Here is a 20,737-nt window from a genome sequence, read left to right on the forward strand (position 1 = left end):
GACCTTGGACCTTTCCCTGTCCTTGAAGAGCTCATGGTCAGGCTAGGGAAACAAACACACATACCATTAATTTAAAGGTTATGCAGTAAGGGCCATGTTACAAGTCAACACAGGGTGCAATGAATGCTCAGAGGAACAGTGAACTTTCAAGGAGAGGATCTGTGAGAGGTCAAGGAAGGCTTCAGTTGTCTCTGAGCTGATTCCTGAAATAGCCAAGCAAAGAGAGGAGGGGTTTCTCAGCAGAAGAAATAGCACATTCAGAAGCCTGGAGGGGAGACATAGGATGGCCTCTGTGGAGGACTGGTGTGCCACTGCTGCTTCTAATGTGGAACAGGGGAAGCAAAGGACTTCCATTTCTCCCACATTAGGACCTTTGGTCAGGGGGTGGTGCTGGATGGTGAATAGAGCCAGGACTGGGATGAAGGATATCCTGGTGGGAAGGTTTGATGGACAGGAATAGAATGAAGCAGGCAGAAGCATCCTGGGAAGACCCAGGAAGATGGGGGACAGTCAAGGGAAGAGGTAGTCGGCAGGTCCAGGAAATGAGTCAGAGGACCCCAGCCTCGGAGGCCACAGTCAACAAAGCCTGGAAGGGAACGGGGAGGCCCAGATGCTGCTCTATCCCCTCCACAGTCTCTTGGACTCCAGCTCCAGCCCAGCACTGTCTCAGGTCAGAGAGGAGCTGCTGAAGCATCAGAGACTTCCAGGATACAGCGATTCCTCTGTTCTCAGGGCTCCTCAGCAAGACTTAGGTGCATGGTTCTATCTTCAGACAGCCAAGCTAGCAGAGCTTATAAAAGTCAGGTCACTCCAAATGCCATCTTACCCTTTCTATCTGGAGATAATAGCTCAACAGACCTGCCCAGGGTGGGGAAGGTGGACAGATAGAACTGTCAGGGACAGAAAGAGGCATAGCTTCTTGAGTATGCAGGGTACCCTGAGGTCCAGACACCCCATCATATGTCCACATATACCGTTCAAGCAGCATTGCCTGTGTCTGTCTCACATTTCACTGTTGGTTGATTTAGTTTCAGGGTTATGTACCTGATTTAGTTTCAGGTCGATGTACCTGATTCATAGGAGCTTCTCGTGCAGGGGAAAGGTACTGAGTCCCCCACCTAATTCATGGAGAATTTAAAGATAATTTATGTCTAGGTTTGGACATGTTAGGCACACATACAAATATTCATGCACACACACACACATGCCAGGTTCACAATCCCTGTCCTGATTCAGCTCTACTCTTTTGTGAGCAGGACATTGAGGTGAGAAACATCAGTCTTTGGGCACTAAGACAATTCACAGTGAAAAGCTGTCTCTTGCCTGAGCCTCTTCCATCCTGTTAGGAACCCGACTGATGTTACTGGAGACCCTAACAGGACTTCAGAAGACAATGTCTGCAACCCTTGCCCCAGATAGGCCAGTTGTTCTTGCCTTCAGATTCTGCACATTTAGGGTGGATCTCCCTAAACTTGGCTGCTGACACTTGTAGATCTGAGTGCACAAGGTTGAAAACAGAAGTCTGGGAGTAAAGCTGACAGCCCCTTCTCTAATTCCATCTGGTGAGGGGTTCAATGTCCTTGACCCTAAAGATGAGCTAGACCAGCTCACTTACCTTCTCTCTTCACAATTCAATTTATTGTGAATGTGAAGGGCTGTAGTGGGTAGGAAGAAGGACCTTGGAGCGGCAACAGGGAAAGAAGATGATATCAGAGGAGAGGGAGTTCTGCACTCATTCTACCATGAGCCCCATAGCCCTCTACGCATGGCTGCCCTCTGTGAAATTCTGGAGGGCACCTGCATCCCCTTCCTTCTACCTACATCCCAGGACCATCTCACACTCAGAATGGGTTTTCCCCTTGGTTTTTTCTCCCCAAACAAAATCTACATCTGGCTCTTGGCTTGACTTCCAACCAAGCTTTGGGCACAGAGGCTGACGCTAATCTGTTTATCGGGACAGTGTTAAATACACATTTTATTAAGAATAAAAGATGTCTGTTCCTTACCTTGTACTTGCCTTTTCAAATGTCAACAAAGCCTGTTGTCATCCTGGAACGAAGAGTATGTTGCTTTGTTTGTAATCCTGCTCAGAGAAGAGTAGGCTCATCTTTGGAATAGGTTGTCCTTCAGCTTTCTATTATAGCAAGTGGCCCCCCACTGAAAAATAATTAGCTAAGCCCACTGTTCCCAGCTGAATCTGTTCACCTTTAGGGCAAGGCCTGGGCTTTATTCATTTTTGTATCTCCAGTGCCTAGTACAGATAGCATAAAAATGTTTATTGAATTATGTACCAGCTCTTCCATGTTTTTAGTTGAACTGTAGTAGATAGGACAAGAGAAACAGAAATGAAGAACTCATCAAAGACAAGGGAAAGTCTGCATCATAAGGGCATGATTTCTTAAGACTGGTGAAACATCAAGGTGAAAACACACTACCTGTCGCTAGGAGACGTTGGACTTCTGTGCCAGGCAGGGACCAGGCTGGTCTGTAAATTGATGACCCCAGCCCTACAGAGGGCTGGTGCTGCTGAACCAAGGAGCAGCAAAGAGGACATGATTAAGGCAGCATTGAGCTGGGGCTAGGTGCACACCTGGCTCTGCGGCCCTTGCACAAACTCCACTCTGCTGGCCAGTGCCAGGAGGAAGGTTCAGCAACCCAGCCAGATCATGAAGGGTCTTAACTGAATTCTGGTGGGGTAGCCATAGGGAGCCATCAGCAGATTTCAAGCAGACCACTGACAAAGGAAAGCCATTCTGGCGGCAGTGTGAAAGGTGGACCGGGAAGGTGAGGGTGAGGTGACTTTATCGGAGTCTGGGAGACCAATGTAGGCAATACTATCAAGAAAACACTGTAAAACAAAATGTGGAGTAGTAAAACTAGTCGGTTTCTAGTGGAACTTGCAAAAGTATATTTTTAGAGCAACTGCCCCCTTTACTCGTTATAGTAGCACGTTTTCTAATTTGTTGATCCAACCAATAGGTTAAAGGTTATTAAAGGAAGCTTGGATGAATATTAGGTGAATTTCTTTTCTTAGTTTTGAAGCTGGTGGAGGCCAGGATACTACAGCCTTGTAAAACAGGACCAGAGACTGGTGCTTGTTAGCAGGGAATGCACCCCAAGTATGCTTCTTTTGACTTTTGCATTGGACTGGTAGTGTTGGCGAGGCTGGGGAAATTGCAGGTGGCAGTTGTGGATTAGAGCAGGGCGCTGAAAACTTTTTCTGTAATGGGCCAGATAATATTTGAGACTTTGAGAGCCATAAGGCTTCTGTTGCAACTGGTCAGTTCTGTCAATATAGAGCAAAAGTAGCCAGACAGTATGTGAGCAGTTATGTCACAGTAAAGCTTTATTTACGGATTCTGAAATTTTAATTTCTAGTAATTTTCCCCTGCCATGAAACATCATTCTTCTTTTGATTTTCTTCAATCACTTAAAAATATAAAACCTGTTCACGAGTCGTACAAAGCAACACGAAGACTGGATTTGAAGACTTTCATTAGAGTCAGGGGCCTGCCGCTCTCTAGCTGTGTGCTCTTGGACCTTTATAGGCTTCACGTTCCGTGTAAATTACTTAAGCCAGTAGCGCGGTTCATAAGAGCTAATGAGTATTAAAGTATTTTGTAAACTAGGCAGAACCGCACCGATTTTGATCGAAGTTAGTCTCCCGCTCGGCCAGTTCCGGCCCAGCACCGGTGCGCATGCGTCAAGTCCGGAGGCCCTGTTACCCCGGCGACGGTTTCGCAGTTTTGTGCAGCAACTCGCCAGGCCTTCATCGCGAGAATCGCCGGGCCAAGAAGCCTAGGGCATGGCTTCGGTGGCTGGTGCGTCTTTGGCTCTAGGCTCGTCCTTCTCTGCAGCAGACCGGTTGCCTGAGACTGAGAAGAACTCCGGGGAGCCCGAAAACACCTATATTCTAAGGCCCATTTTCCAGCAAAGGCGGGTAGCGGACGGGTTGTGGTGGGGCGATCGGCGAGACTACTGGGCCAGGATGGCAGAGTTCGCCTGGAAGCCGGGGTGTAGGGAAAGGTCCTGCGGGAACAGCGGGTTGGGGCGGGGCCGGTCTGGGGAGTCCCGGAGTGGGCTGAAGAAGGAGGGGCGGGGTCGCCGGGAGAGCGGCGCTGTTCTTCAGCTGCAGGGGGCAGCAGAGGACCCTTTTCTTGCAGTGTCAGAGCGCAGTGGGGGTGGTTGGCTCCACTCTAGGAGACCCGGGACGTGGGCACAGGGGAGAGGAGAACGGATGGAAAAGAGAGGAGCAGAAAACAAGCAGCCTTTTGAAGGTTGCTTTGTGTGTACATGTGCCAGAATAACTGTAAGGGCAGGGTACCCCCCCAACAGAAGACCCCCCCGAAATTATCTTCTGGGGAGCGAGCCCCTTCTGCTACAGGCTTCCTCCAGCTAGGTGAATGTTCTAGGAACCCATCTGTATTAGTGTACCAGCTGGCGTTGTTGTGAGAGGCTGCATTTGGCTTCAGTGAGTTATTTTTGAAGACTCATTGCATTTGCCCATATCATGATGGGTGATTTACAGCGCCCCTGCCCACATGCATGCTGAGTGTTCAGTAGTTTGTTTGTTTACCAAAACGGGCATGACCTCTGTGCCTCACCCTCCCTATTCACGGATATCACCCTGAGTAAATTGTTTTTTTAAACTTCTCCTGATGAACAAAGTTCTCAAAGGGAAATGTTTTGCTGACGTGGAAGAGATGAAACAAAAAATGGCAGAAGCACTAAAAGACATCAAAATCAATGAGTTCAAAAACTGTTTTGAGCAGTGGCGAAAAGTCCCCATGGGTGTATTGTACCAAATGGAGAGAGTGCTTTGAAGGTGACCTAAGTTTAAACATGTAGGAATAAATACACAATTTTTTAAGTAAATAAGTTCCTTTTTTTTGGTGTCTCCCCTCATATGTGGAGGTCCTTGGCCTACCACCCTTAAACCTTCCCAGAATTAAGGTACACAGTCTAGTGCAGACGACAGTGTTCCAGGCCTGTAGGATACATCACTAATTTCATTTTCACAACATTAAAAAACATTTTAAGGTAAAAGATTTCTCAAGCCCCTCCTCTGTTTTTTGAAACCAGATTGCTGGATCAATGCTTGGCAAATATCAGAAGCCAGGAACTTTGGTTATAATGTGATCAAACATTTCATGCAGCAGTTTTCTGATGGGTAGAATGGACATTAAAAAAAAAAAAAAGATATGTTCAGTTATCTTTGTAAAAGATCCTAAATGCATAGAATGTCATTTTGCCTATGTTTTTGCTATAGAACAGTGCAGGGCATGATTCACAAAAATATATATTATGTGAGAATAATCCTATGAAATGATATGACATGTTTGAAAAAAAACTCAACATTTACTGAAAATGAAAAAGGCTTAAAGGAAGAGCCAGATATAGTATGTTTATTACAAGGTAGACCACATTTTGAACGGATCAAATCCTGCAAGTTTGTCAGTGACTCTGAAGTTTATCTGTGAGAATAAGGCAGACAAGAGACCAAAGAAAATACTCTTCCAATGTAATAAGGGACCGCTAGTATTCCAAATATTAAATCACATTATCAACTCAAAAACTTAAAACATTCTGGTGACTTGGCACATGGTAGACGAATCATCTATAGAATATATGTATCCCAGAAAAGGAACTTAGTGTTTTAATATATGATAAATACAACTAAAATGTTAATGGCATTGTTAGAGTGGTGAAATCAGAGAAGATTCTATTCTGTCTTCATTTATTCAATTATCCATTTCAAAAAAATTATTGTCTACTGTATACTGGGTGCTGTTTTTAGAAGTGGGGATGTAACAGTGAAGAAACAGATAAAAATCCCTGTTCTCTTTAAGTTTATGGTCTAGCTAGGAAAAAGGACAACAAATGAGATAAATAAATGGACCACGTTGTGTATCAGAGAGTAATAAGGGAGATACAAGGTGATATGGTAGGAGGGTGGTTTGAAATTTTAGAGAGGGAGACTAGGAGAAGTGACTGTATAAAAACTTGAAAGAAGTGAGGGAGCGAGCTATGCATAAAAGGGGGAATTGAAGTTCAGGCAGAGGTTAGCAGTAAGTGCAGAAGCACTGAAGTTTGTGAGCCTGATGTGGTTAAAGAGCATAGTGAAGGCCTGTGGGGCGTGAGTGGAGAAAACTAGGGGGAAGATACCAGGAAACAAGGTCAGAGAGTTTGGTAAGGTAGATCAAATGGGACTTGCAAATCACAATTAAGATATTGTTTTTACTCTGATGTAGGAACTATGTGGAGTATTTTGTATAGAGGAATGTCATGATCTGACATAGAGTTTAACAGAACCAGTCCAGTTGCTGTGTTGAGAACAGGATTTAGGGACAAAGGCAGACACAGAGAATCTTGTTAGGGTGCCATTGTAGTCCAGGCAAGAAGTAATGGTAGCATGGAGCAAGGTGTTAGGGGTCAGGTGATGAGAATGACTGAATTTTAGATTATTTTGAAGGTAGAACTGATAAGGCTTGCTTATGAATGGGATATGGTCTGTGAGAGAGAAAGACAACAAGATTGAAACCGAAGTTTTTGGCTTGAGCCACTAGAAGAATGGAGTTACCTCTGCCTGAGATGGAGGTGACAGAAGAAGGATCCAGTTTTGGGGAAAGGAGACAATCAGAAGCTCAGTGTTGAATATATTAAATTTGAGTTGCCTGCTAGAATATGTGTTGGAATATGTGGTTTGAAGTTCAGGGGAGACTTAAGACTTGTTTTCATAACGTGTTTTTTTTATTACTTTTATGATAAACAATATGAAAAGGAGGATTAAATGTTCCTAATGACAAAGAGCTTGAGGAAGCTGAGCTGTGAAAGGTAAGTTGGAGTTTTGCAGTTAACCAATTAGATGTTTCAAACTGCTTTATTCAGGTTCAGACCCTCTGTGGTTAAAGACTGTATCCATGCTGTGCTCAAGGAAGAACTGGCAAATGCTGAATACTCTCCAGAAGAAATGCCTCAGCTCACAAAACATTTATCAGAAAATATTAAAGATAAATTAAAAGGTAATAATTAGAAATGACTTGTTCCCTTCAAACATTCAGTTTTACCCATTTGTCTCCTTCCCCATCTTTAAACAAGGGACATAAACTGTGGATTCTGTTAAAGACACATTTTTCTTTAATGTCTAGTCTTCTCAATTATTTGGTAACTTCTCATATAGATTTTTGCAGATGCTGGGAAAGAATGAAAATGTGAAATAAGACACTGTATGGAACCACACCCTTCAGGAAATCCAAGTGTGCAGAAAATTCAGGAAGTATAGAAGCTCTTTCTCCCCCCAAAATTCTTGGTGGTTTTTCCCACCAATATCAATTCCTCAGCCTGTCATTCAGTACCCTTTCAATCTGACCTCAGTCAGTCCTTCCAACTGAATTCTTAACTACTTGTCCTACTGAGCCCTCTGTTTGTGCCAAAATCTACATGTATAGAGCAAATCTTGTACTTTTCCTACCCGTTCTTTATCTGTTTCTTGGTCTCTCTTTTATTACAAACATATATACTATCAGAAAAGTCCTGTCTTTCTATCTGTCCTTTTAAAAAATTATTTTTTGGAGAGAAGAAATGTCTTTGTAATAATAATACGTTTTTGGTGTAATAAACCTGGACAATACAGTAGCTACCCCTTATCTGTGGGAATGTATTCTAAGATCCCTGTGGATGCCTGAAGCCATGGTAGCACTGAAATCTATGTATACTGTTTTTTCCTATACATACATACTTATGATAAAATTTAATTTATGAATTAGACACAGTAAGATTAACAACAATAACTAATAATAAAATAGAGCGGTTATAACAATATATTATAATGAAATTTATGGGAATGTGGTGATATCTTTCAAAATACTGTATTGTGCTGTACTCATCTTTTCATTAAAAGGAAACACTTTACAGCTTGTCTTTGGCATATCCAAATTGCCAGTATCACTACTTTTCTGCTTTCGGCCCCTATTTAAGTTAAATAAGGGTTACTTGCCCACTAGCACTGCACTACCGCTGCAGTGGATCTGGTAATGGAGACGCGACTACGTGACTAATGGGCAGGTATCGAATACAGTATGGATACCATGGACAAAGGAATGAGTCAATGCCTGGGCGGGATGGAGTGGGTCAGTGTGAGATTCCGTCACACTATTCAGATGGTTCACAATTTAAAACATGAATTATTTCTGGAATTTTCCATTTGATATTTTCTGTTGCGGTTGACCTGGGAAATTGAAACTGTAGAAAGCAAAACTGGATAAGGGGGTACTACTGTACACACAGTCTTTTAAAAGATTTTATTTATTTATTTTTAGAGAGAGGGTAAGGGAGGGAGACAGAAATGGAGAGAAACATCAATTTGCAAAAGAAACAGGTTGGTATCCTCTCCCATGTCCCTAGCTGGGGACCTGGCCCATAACCCAGACATGTGCCCTGATCAGGAATAGAACTGGCAACCTTTTGGTCTGCAATCCAGTGCTTAGTCGACAGCCACAGCAGCCAGGGATCTTGTGATCATTTTAAACCAGTAATTCAGTTTTCATCTGTGCCTGTTTTGTCCATTGTCATTTTAAATTTATTAGTTTTGCACTGCTATTTTTGTGGGTATTCTGTTTGTTTCCTAGAGTTTCAATTTCCTTTTTCATCTTTCTGTTGTTTTATTATAATTTGATTGTGTTCTTATTTTATTGAATTTAAGAGCTTATGTTGTTCTACATTGTGAATCAGTTTTGAAGAATTTCTCGTTTCTTGATTTATATTAACTCCTAAGTTGAATTTTTTCTATTAAACAGTATGTTTTTTTCTTTCTTGTTATTCTTTTGTTTTTGCTGTTGCACCTTGCATATTGCTATTCAGCTTCTTTCATTTTGCTATGATATGGTGTGGGTGATTTTTTAAAAAAATCTTTCCTCCCATTGTATTTAAGACTATTTTTCTCCCAGAACTATGACTTAAGGGCTAAATATTTAATATTTTAGCCATAATCCTAAGGAATGGGTATAGGGAAAGGAGGAAGAGAAATGCGTAGAGAAAGGAGGAAGCTCAGCTAATCTGTGTGCAGTGTTTTTAAAAGAATAACTTGGGCTGTGCCTTCTGAGATTTAAAAACAAGGTTTTATTTATTTATTTTTAGAGAGAGGGGAGGAAGGGAGAAAGAAAGGGAGAAAAACATTGATGTGAGAAAGAAACATCAATTTCTTGCCTCTTGTACATGTCCCAACCAGGGACTGAACCTACAACCCAGGCATGTATCCTGATCAGGAATTGAACCAGTGACTGTTTGCTGTGTGGGATGATGCCCAACCAACTGAGCCACACTGGCCAGGGCTGTTCTGAGATTTTGTTAAGTATCCTGACGGGGTACCTATAGTGTTGAGATTGTTTGTCTAATTGACTATATAATTCTGAAGCTTTTATTTTCACATCACATCAGAGAGAGTTGGCTGTGTTTCAACTTTGCTCATTTTACATTTTTGTTGTTATGTTTCCACTATTCATTGGTCATAAAAAGGGGAAGATAAAGATGCCCATTTAGTTTCTTCTCTTCAGATTTGTTGTTAGTGAGAATTTTCAGGATTTTGCTTGTCCAAGGTTACACACTTACAAGCTTACAGTTAGGATCTGTCCTCAGTTCTCTCTGACCCCCAAGCTTATCGTCATGCTCAGTAAGGCCCTGTAGACTGAATGCTTATGTTCTTTTCCAGGCACCATCATTAAATAATTTTACCATATATTTGCTTATAGATAACTTTCTAATTTTTTTCTTTCTAGAAATGGGATTTGACCGATATAAAATGGTGGTACAAGTAGTGATTGGAGAACAAAGAGGTGAAGGAGTATTGTGAGTAGTTGGTTTTTCCTTCTTGTTTTTATTTTTATGTGTTCCTTATTAGGTGTTCATCCTCTTGATGATTCAGTAAGATTGTGTCTTTTTAAGAGTGAGAGGAAAGGACAGTATAACATGATGTAGCTGTGAACTCAAGAGATCCTGGTACTGAACAGTGAGGATGACAGCCTGGGTGAGCTCTATAGGGCAATTCACTTTTCACAGTACCTGCAGGCTACTGAGTTTTTTAGGGTTTATGTATACGAGGTCTGTCCAGAAGGTATCCAGCCATGTACTATAAAAAACAGAGACATTTATTGAAGAAGATACAAGATACAAGAAACATTATACATAGGACAATGATGCCCCAGTCCCTTCCAAAGTAGGCATCTTGGAACTTCACATAGTTCTCCCAGGCGCCATCAGCTGCCGTGTTGTGTTTTCCTGAATCTCATTGACAGTCTGAAATCTCTTTCCTTTCAAAGGTGACTTTAGTTTTGGAGAAAGCCAGAAGTCCCAGGGCACCAAATCTAGGCTGTAGAGGGACTGAGTCACCTGGGTGATTTGATGTTTTGCCAAAAGACTCTGCATGAGATGTGATGCATGAGCAAGTGCTCTATTGTGATGAAGCTGTCAATCACCAGTTGCACATGGCTGAGGCCTTCTGAATCATCCCAATAGTTTCTGTGGAGGAATGTTTAAGCTTAATGTGAAATTTGATGCAGATTTGTTATTGTACTCGCTCAGTCATTTTGAACACGATGCACACAGTACACGTGTTCACTCAATGGCATCCACCAATGTACAATGACTAGTTGTACATGTCAATAGTCAATGACTAGTACAGTGAAGTTGTCATTGTTCACACACATGCATTACAATCTACTCTCCTTGGCTGCCAGGTTAACATTGATGTAGTGCAAACCATTCTCGCTGTATTAATAATGGCTGGATTTTTTTTTTCTGGACAGACCTTGTATATGTTCCCAAAGAAAGTATGGGATTATGTATGTATGTTTCTTTCCATATCCCTTGTTGCCCTATTGTTCGTCCTACCATTATCCAAAATTAATTCCTTTAAAATTGACTGAGACCTCCGTAATAGCAAATCTAAAAGCTCTTTCTTAGCTCTTGTATTGGCCTGGGCTTCTGTTTCTTAAAATTCACTCTGGTTTTATTGGCCATGATATCAAGAGTTATCTAATTTGTTTCTCTCCTATTTTTCTAACTGATTATTCTCTTTTCTTCACTGGTCCCTCTTTATCTCCTGTATCCCCGACTGTCAGCTTTATTCAAGGCTCAGTTCTTGTTCTTCTGCTCTTCTATATGCTTTCTCAATGAGCTCATTCATTCTTATGACCTCAAATTGTCATTCCTGTATTGGCAAGTTCAAAATATGTATTTCTCATCTTTTCCTATGCCATAGTGTTAATCTGCTGTTTCCATTTGTAAGCAGTGCCTCGCATAGTAGTATTTTGTGAGAAAGTACTAAAATATTTGTTGAATGAATTTTATTTATTTTATTTATTTATTTTTTTTAGCCAAGGAACATTTAGACATTTCTTTTTTTTTTAATTAATTAATTTATTTTTTCAAATACATTTGTCTCTGCCTACCCCCCCATCACTTTCCCTTGCCCCCTCTCTCCCTCAACTCTTCCCCTTTGGTTTTGTCCATGAGTCCTTGCTCTATGTTCCTTGACTTTCCCCTTCCCTTCCTTTTTCCCCGTCCCCCCTCCCTTCTTCCCTCTTGTCTCTGTTGGTTTCTTTTATTTTCAGTGTTGCTGGTCTTATTTTCCTTGCATCTTTGTATTGTTGGTTAAGTTCCACTTATAGGTGAGATCATACGATATTTGTCTTTCACCTCCTGGCTTATTTCGCTTAGCATAATGCTCTCTAGTTGCATCCATGCTGTCACGAAGTTTAGTAGTTCTTTTTTTCTTTCTGCTGCATAGTATTCCATTGTGTAAATGTACCATAATTTGTTGATCCAATCATCTACTGATGGGCATTTAGGTTGCTTCCAACACTTGGCTATTGTAAATTGTGCTGCTATGAACATTGGGGTGCATAGATTCTTTTGAATTGGCGTTTTGGGATTCTTAGGGTATAGTCCCAGCAGGGGAATCACTGGATCAAAAGGCAGTTCCATTTTCAGCTTTTTGAGGAAATTCCACACTGTTTTCCACAATGGCTGCACCCATCTGCATTCCCACTAACAGTGGACTAGGGTTCCCTTTTCTCCACACCCTCGCCAGCACCTGTTGTTTGTTGATCTGTTTATGATGGCCATTCTGACCGGTGTGAGGTGGTACCTCATTGTGGTTTTGATCAGCATTTCTCTGATGGCTAGTGATGCTGAGCATCCTTTCAAATGTCTCTGGGCCCTCTGTATCTCCTCCTTGGAAAAGCGTCTGCCCAGGTCCTTTGCCCATTTTTTGATTGGATCATTTGTCTTCTTGGAGTGGAGTCGAGTGAGTTCTTTATATATCTTGGAGATCAAACCTCTATCTGATGTATCATTAGTGAATATATTTTCCTATACGGTTGGCTCCCTTTTCATTTTGCTGATGTTTCTTTCGCTGTGCAGAAGCTTCTTATTTTGATGAGGTCCCACTTGTTTATTTTTTCCTTTATGTCCCTTGCTTTAGGAGACATATCAGTGAAAAATTTGCTGTATGGGATATCTGAGAGTTTCCTGCCAATGTTCTCCTCTAGGACTGTTATGGTGTTGCGACTTAAATATTTAAGTCTTTTATCCATCTTGAGTTTATTTTTGTGTATGGTGTCAGCTGATGATCCAGTTTCAATTTTTTACATGTAGCCGTCCAGCTCTCCCAACAGCACTTGTTGAAGAGGCTATTATTGCTCCATTTTATGCTTCTGCCCCCTTTGTCAAATATTAGATGCCCATATAGACCTGGGCTTATTTCTGGGCTTTCTATTCTGTTCCACTGGTCTATGGATCTGTTCTTGTGCCAGTACCAGATTGTTTTGTTGTTGAATGAATTTTAAAAATACCTTGTAGATAATATCACTGAGAATTTCCACTACAGAATATTAGGTTTGAAAAGGACTGCAAATATGGGTTGGCCAAAAAATTCATTTATTTTTTTTCATAAAATAAAAGACATTTTCATTTTCACCAATAACTTTATTGATTTAGATATTTTGAGTGTGTTGGCTATCTCCTGCATTGTATAATGTTGATTGTTCTCAATTAAAGTCTTAATTTGATCACTGTTAACTTCAACTGGTCTACCCAACTGTGGAGTATTGTCCAGCGAGAAATCTCCAACGCAAAACTTTGCAAATCACTTTTGACACGTTCGGTCAGTCATAGCACCTTCTCTACAAATCTTTATTTTTTGTGTGTTTCAGTTTCATTTTTACCTTTCTTGAAATAATAAAGGATAATATGCTGAAAATGTTGTATATTTTCTTCCATTTTTAATATTAAAATGGCTATACTAAAACTCACCAATTTTGATAAGTTTTTTTTTATAAAATGCACGCTGATATTACAGCTGTCCCAATACAATCTAACAACGTTGTTTAGAATGAAGTTAAAGACAACTAAGCGCTACTAGAGCCATCTTATGGAAAAAATCAAATGAACTTTTTGGCCAACCCAATATTTTCTAGTGTCTAGTTCCCCTATTTCATGATGACCCTTATGAGATTCAACATGATTTGCTCAAAATTATAGATATGGCTGGTGTCAGGGTCACTAATAGAATCCACCCTTCTAACTCCTAGCACATACTCTTCACCATCGTGTCCTCTATCATTTGTTCAAAAGGCTTCAGAAGATTTTCTCACTACAAGAAATAAGTTTACTATTCTGTCATCTCAGATTGAAAATATTAAGAATTCCAAATGTCTTTTCCCTTCCTCTCTTTAAATCAGCTTGTCATTTTAATTTCTTTGTCTCTCACAGTATTACCAAGGTTCTACTGGCTCAGGCTTAAAACCTGGATTCTTCTTTTATCTTATTTAGGCCATTACTCTCTCCCATTGCATACACTGTAATCTGGATTCCAGGATTATGGAGCAGCCCCTTATCAGCACTTCTTGACTCTGGTCTCTCTCTTCTCTGAAATTCATTTTGCAAACCAGACGAGTCTCCCAGGAGTACACCTTACTTTCTTTCCACAAACTCTATATGGAGTTTATTTCAAACCCTGTCAATAAAAACTTCTTTAAATTGACTTGGTTAAATGGGATCTGGCCAAACTCTAAAGTATGGGATACAAGGCCTTTCCCATCCCCTGTTAACATTTCTATTGTCTAAAATTTCAAACATAGTTAAAGTGTAGGGACTAAGGAATTCCTGTGGATCTGTTACTTAGCTTCAAATGTTATCAGTACATACCTATGTTGTTTCATTTATACATCCACCTACTCTCCCTACCTCTACCAGGTTATTTTGAAGCAGATTCCAGTGATACCATTACATCTGTAAATACAACAGGATATATCTCTAAAACATAAAGACTCTCTTAACATAATAAAATATCATCACATCTAAATATTTTTAGTCCTTAATAATATAAAATATCAGTTAGCATTCAAATATTCCCAATTATCTTATATATGTGTGTGTGTTTGTAAGTGTATTATGTGTGTATTTTACTGTTTGTTCAAATCAGGATCCCAAGTCCCCACATTATAGTATATCATTTATACTTCTAGTATATCATTTTCTTTTAGTATATCATTTATTTTCCTCTTTTTGCTCTGTCTCTCTTTCTTTTTACCTTGCAATTTCTTTGTTGAAGAAATTGGGTTGTTTGTCTTGTAGAGAGTCCTGTATTCTGACATTTGCTGATTGTATTTCTGTGGTATTGTTTACTATGTCTTCTATCTAAGTAGTTAGATATAGTCTTAGTCAGAGGTTTGAATTTTGGGCAAGAATATTACATAGACGTTTAGTATACATCCTATTGCATCTCATCAGGAGACAGAGAATGTCTGGTTGTTCCTTTATTTAATTGTTAAGATTGATCACGGAGTTCAGATGTTGCCAGATAGATCCATCTATTATAAAGTTCCCTATCAGCTTGATCATTAATGGTTTTAACAGCCTGTTCTAAATCCATTATTCATCAGAGATTACAAAATGGTGATCTTCTAGTTCTACTACTCTTTGATTATTAGAATTCTATAAAGAATGACTTTTCATTGCATTGAGGTATAGCTTGTACAGGAAAGGAAGGATAAATTTACTAGTTTTCAGAATAATGAGTTGTTTCCCTAGTATTCTCCATAGGTTATCAATGAGGTTTTTGGGTTTTTCTTTCCCCATTTCTGAACCCATGGTGTTAAATATATTTGGTATGTTTAAATCCATTTTGGTTATTATCCTTATTGAGGTTCAAATTGTCCTATCTTTTGCAATTGGTAGTTTCTTCATGTTAACTCCTGATCCTTTTTATTTCCTTTCCTTTAAAACAAAAAACAAAACAGAAGGTTTATTTCTCTTCTCAAAACATACCATGCCAGTAGGAGTCCTTTTGTGGTGCCTCACAGGTGTCAAGGACAGAGACTCCGCTGTCTGTAGCTCTACTGTGTCCTCATCTGCATGGCTGAAGATGGCACAGCACTGCAGTTATATTCCTTAAGGGAAGGAGATAGAAGGAAAGGTATGTGCCTTTCCTTTTTCACACTTCAAAGATATGATTAAGTTGTCTTCTGGTTTCCATTGTTTCTGTTGAGAAGTCAGCTTCAAGTCTTATCCTTCTTCCTTTGGAGATAATACGTCTTTTTTTTTCCTAGCCACATTAAAATGTTTTTTTCATTGTCATTTTACTCTGATGTATGTGATTTTTTTTTTTTTTTAATTCATTCAGCTTAGGGTTCTCAGAGCTCCTTTTTTGTATCAGTTTGGGGAAATTCTTAGTGTGTGGACAGAGCTGACTCCATCTTGAAGCTAATCTACCTGTTTAACTTCCAAGTGAATGAGTCCAGACCTTTGACTCCTCTCCTCCACTTCTCTTGGGTGCACTCTGGAATGTGTCCAGAGGTTTCAGCCTATTCACAGAGCTTCTGTTACTTCTTTGTGGCAAGGAGATCTAGAAGTTTTCTGTTTCTTAGCTCACTCTGGCACCAGGGTCTACTGGTACTTGGCTTCTTTGTTTCCCCTGACCACCCACACTGGTCCTTTTGTAGCATGTAGGTCTCTCTCTGAGTGGGGATGAAAGATGGTGGTCTAGGGCCTTGGTCAGGTAGCTCAGTTGGTTAGAGTGTCCTCCCAATACACCAAGGCTGCAGGTTCGATCTCTGATAAGGGCACATGCAAGAAACATCCAATGAATGCATAGATAAGTAGAACAGCAAATCAATGCTTCTCTCTCTCTCTCTCTCTCAAAAGAATCAATACATAAAAATTTAAAAAAATAAAAATAAAAAGATGGTTGTCTAGGAGGGAAGAGATGGAGATTTGACTGTTTTACAGCTGGCCAAGGCAAGTATTTTCTGTAAGTAAGTTCCCTATTAAACTCATTAATCTAAAAGTGGACTTGTCTGTCTCATTCTTTGGTCTCTCAGCCCTTTTGGGGCCACTTTGCCTACACATTTTTTTTGTAGAACATTTAGCCATAATCTTTTTTAAAAATAAACTTCTTATTTTGTAATCATTTTAGATTTGTGGAAAAGTTGCAGAGATAGTACAGAGAGTTCTCATATATTCCTCACCTATTTTCCTCTATCATTAACATCCTATATTATTGGTATGGTACATTTGTCACAACTAATGAACCAATATTGATACATTATTACTAACTAAAGTTCACTCTTTATTCATGTTCCTTTAATTTTTACCTAATAACCTTTTCTAGTATCTTATCTGGCATATCACATTTCATGGCTCTTTAGGCTTCTCGTGGCTGTGGCAGTTACTCAGACTCTCCTTGGTTTTGATGACTTTCACAGTTTTGAGAAGTACTGGTTAGGCATTTGTAGAATTTCCTTCAGTTGAGATTTGTCTGCTCATGATTACCCTGGGCTAATAGATCCATGGGAGGAAGATCACAGAGACAAAGTAAAGTGCTGTTCTCATCATATCAGGGTACATATTATCAACATGACATATTACCATTAATTTTAACCTCAATCACCTGCTTGATGTAATGTTTGTCAGATATTCCCCTGGAAAGTTACTCTTTCTTCCCCTTTCATACTGGATGAAATTACTCTGTGATGCCCGCACTTACAGAGCAGGGAGCTATGCTCTACCTCCTTGAAGGCAAAGTATTTACATATATTATTTGGAATTGTTCGACACAGATTTCTCTCTTTTTAATTTATTTATTCAGTAATGTGTTATAATCTACTACTTTATTTTATTGTTCAAATTGTTCCAGCTTTGACCATTTGATCTCTTTCAGTTGACTCCTGTGTCCCTTTGTGACATACCCTACTATTGTGAGTTTTTTTGAGCACTTCATTACTTGTTTGCAGTATAAGATGCTACATATTACTCATTCTCTGCTCCAGCCTAGAATCAGCCATTTCTTCAAGAAGCCCTAGTTCATTTTATTGGAGAATGGCATTAGAAACTAAGATCTGGGTGCTAGGTGTGGCCATTATTGTTTAAAATATCGTTTCTGCTCTATTTGCTCTCTGCTCTCGTTTTTAGACTCCAGTTACATGTATCTATATCTCTTTTACTGCATTCCACATGTCTGTTATGCTCGTGACTAAATTTTTGTTTTTTCTCTTTGCGTTTCAGTTTGGACATTTTTCTATTGACTTGTTTTTCAGTTGACTAACCCTCTTTTTTTGTTGTGTCTAATCTGCTGTTAAACCCATTTACTGAATTCTTAATTTCAGTTACTATATTGGGTTGGCCAAAAATCTCATATTTTTTTCTGAAAAATAAAAGACACATTTTTCATTTTCACCAATAACTTTATTGATTTGGATATTCTGAGTATGTTGGCCATCTCCTGCTATTGGCTTCTCGTGGATAGAGGCCAGGGGTGCTGCTAAACATCTTCCAGTGAATAAGACAGTCCCGCAGCAAAGATTTGGTCAACATGTCAAAAGTTCCAAGAAACTTGGCAAACCACTTTTGACACATCTGATTAGTCACAGCACCTTCTCCGTATAGGGCACAAATCATTTTTTGTGTTTAGTTGTGTTTTTACCTTTCTTGAAATAATAGAGCATAATATGCCAACAATGTTACATGTTTTCCTCCATCTTCAATATTAAAATGGCTGCACAAAAATTCACCAATTTTGATGTTTTTTAAAAAATGCACACAGTTATGACAGCTGTCACAGTACAATCTAACAATATTGTTTCGAATGAAGTTAGAGTTGACTAAGCACTAGTAAAGCCATCATATGGAAAAATGTAATTAACTTTTTGGCCAACACAATATTTTTCAGGTCCAGAATTTCCATCTAAATCTTTTTTATAGATTCTAATTTTCTGGTGAAATTCTTTATTTTTTAATCTTTGTTCTCCATCCTTCTGCTTTTTTACATTTTGATCATAGCAGTTATGTTAGTCATTTTCTGCTTATTCTAGTTTCTGGATTATGTGTGAGTCTGTTTCCACTAATTTTTTGGGCTTTTTCCATGATAATCCTTCATAGGGCTCTGTCTCTTGGTATGCCTCATTTGAATCCTGGACATTGTGTTACAAAAACTGTAGAACCTCCAGATAACATTATTTTCTTTCAGAGAGTTGACTATTTCCTTTGCTATTCAGATAGAGTATGGGCTGCTTACCTTATTCCAGTCAGGTACTGAGCTGAGTTTAGATTTGGTTCTAGTTTTGATAAAGCTCTCTCTATCTTCAGTTCACTCTTCCTTCTTGAGAATGGCTCTCCAGGCCTCTCAACCAAGAATCTAAAGTGTCCATTTGAACTCCACTCCAGCAAGTACTGACTTTTCAGTCCTTGTTTCCTTAGCATAAAACTACTCTTCATTTCAGAGTCTTTTTCCTTATGTATTAGTTTCCTATTGCTGCTGTAACAAATTACAAACCAGGTGGCTTAAAACAGCACAATATATTATTTTACAGTTCTGGAGATCATAAATCCAAAATGGGTTTAATTGCGCTAAAGTCAAGGTGTCGGCAGGGCTGTATTCCTTCTGGAGGCTCTAGTGGAGAATCCATTCCGTTGCCTATTCCAGCTTTTAGAGGTTTCCTGCATTCCTTAGCTCATAAACCTTTCCTCCGTCTTCAAAACCTGCAGCATACCATCTTCAAATATTTCTCTGACTCTGACCCACCCAATTCCCCCTTTCTTTTATAAGGACCTTGTGATTACATTGAGCTCACCTGGGTAATCTAGGATACCCTCTCTATCCCAGGATCCTTAACTCAATCATATATGTAAAACCATTTTTGCCATGTATTATAAGATATTTCTAGGTTCTGGGGTTTTGGTGGGAGGCTATTATTTTGCCCACTACACTTAGTTTTTTAGGTTCCTGCACACACAGTTTCAGAGTTCAGCACATTTAGTGAGGAAACCTACCACGTAATGTTAAGGCTCAGTTCTGCTCTCCTTTTTCACAAGGATCTTTAAGTCTCCAATTTTATCTCCCTAGCGCTGCAAGACTACCAGCAGTCCTGACGGTTTCTTTTTTCCTTCAGTAATTGGTCCTCTATCTGGATAAAACCCATATTCCCAGCCTCTAGCCATGTGCCCAGAGTTGGCAAATGCCTCAGGGAGAACTTGGGTGCAGAATATCAGTTTACTACCTAGCTGTTCACCTCTTTGGAATTTTGGCTCCCCTTGTCCTGTTTGCTTCAGTGTCTCTGATTCATTTTATCCAGTTTTTAAAATTGATCTGGGAGGAGCCATTAACCTGCTACAAACTGTTCCATCGTATTCTTCTAAGTCATTTTGACAAAACCTGATAAGTATATATACTTAATAGTTTAGGGTTTTGATATGACCCAGATATTTCAGATTTATCTTCTGCATTTCCAGACCTGGAACTGGCCATTTTCCCAAGTAGCTCTGGTTCCTTTTATTGGAAAATGGTGTAAAGAGTTCACAGTTTGAAGGCAACATTTGTGCTTTATGCATCTCTATCTTTTGCACCTAGTGCATTGCTCATGTATGATACTCAACAAATGTTTGTTAAATAAAAATTTTTTAATCTTCACCCAAAGACATATGTATTTATTGGTTTAGAGAGAGAGGAAAAGAGAGAGAGAAATTGATGTGAAACAGAAACATTGATTGGTTGCCTCCCATACACACCCCGACTGGAGATTGAACCTGCAGCCTAAGAATGTGCCCTGACTTGGGATCAAACCCACAACCTTTAGGTACACAGGATGAAACTCTGATCAACTAAGCCACCTGGCCAAGGCTGTTAAATACATGTTTATATTTATGTCTTCACTTGGTTCTGCTCACCTTAAGTACCACTTCCTTCATGAAGTAAGTCTTCTTTGCCTTTCTCCTCTCTAAATTCTCTAAATTTCTGTAGCACTACTACAGATTTAATTCAAATACTGTGCAATTTGGACTTGGAAGCTTGGACTAGATAGATGTTATAGTCCCTTTTAAACCTAATAACCTGTATATTAGCACAACTCTACATTATTTCATTCTTTTGATGTATGTTAATTTTTTTCACCTAATTCAATGGAGAGTCAAGATTTTGCTCTTTCTGGATATGGGGTAGTTGCTATATTCACGTTGATTTATCAATTAAGCAGATTGACTTTATTTCATATTGTTACTTCTGCAGCTTGGAAATAGGTAGAACTTTTTTGATTTAAGAATGTGTCAACTACTAGATTAAGGGGAGCTTGTCTATGCAAAACTTTTTGAAAATTTTTCAAAAATGAACCAATGTAATACGATATATGTGTATCTTTTGCTGCAGATTTGAAGCTAAATTGCCTAGGTTCAAAGTGAAGTTTTGTCAGTT

General features: G+C 39.4%; 1 protein-coding gene across 3 annotated transcripts in view; it reads left to right on the forward strand.

The window, feature by feature from the left end:
* Nucleotides 1–3,754: 3,754 nt before the first annotated feature.
* The window catches only part of PCYT1A (phosphate cytidylyltransferase 1A, choline), a 74,006-nt gene continuing 57,023 nt past the window's right edge, over nucleotides 3,755–20,737 (forward strand). For 2 of the 3 annotated variants that reach the window (XM_054575140.1, XM_054575146.1), the window contains exons 1-3: nucleotides 3,755–3,936; nucleotides 6,889–7,022; nucleotides 9,774–9,843. In XM_054575140.1, the coding sequence (XP_054431115.1) occupies nucleotides 3,806–3,936; nucleotides 6,889–7,022; nucleotides 9,774–9,843 (335 nt within the window). In that variant the 5' untranslated portion in view covers nucleotides 3,755–3,805. Of the gene's footprint in view, nucleotides 3,937–6,888; nucleotides 7,023–9,773; nucleotides 9,844–20,737 lie in introns of those variants that run through there. The other variant, XM_054575141.1, reaches the window with a different exon arrangement.

This window comes from Pteronotus mesoamericanus, unplaced genomic scaffold, assembly GCF_021234165.1.
Source record: "Pteronotus mesoamericanus isolate MK-2021 breed Mesoamerican mustached bat unplaced genomic scaffold, CSHL_Meso_final contig_27, whole genome shotgun sequence".
In the NCBI taxonomy this organism is placed as follows: domain Eukaryota; kingdom Metazoa; phylum Chordata; class Mammalia; order Chiroptera; family Mormoopidae; genus Pteronotus; species Pteronotus mesoamericanus.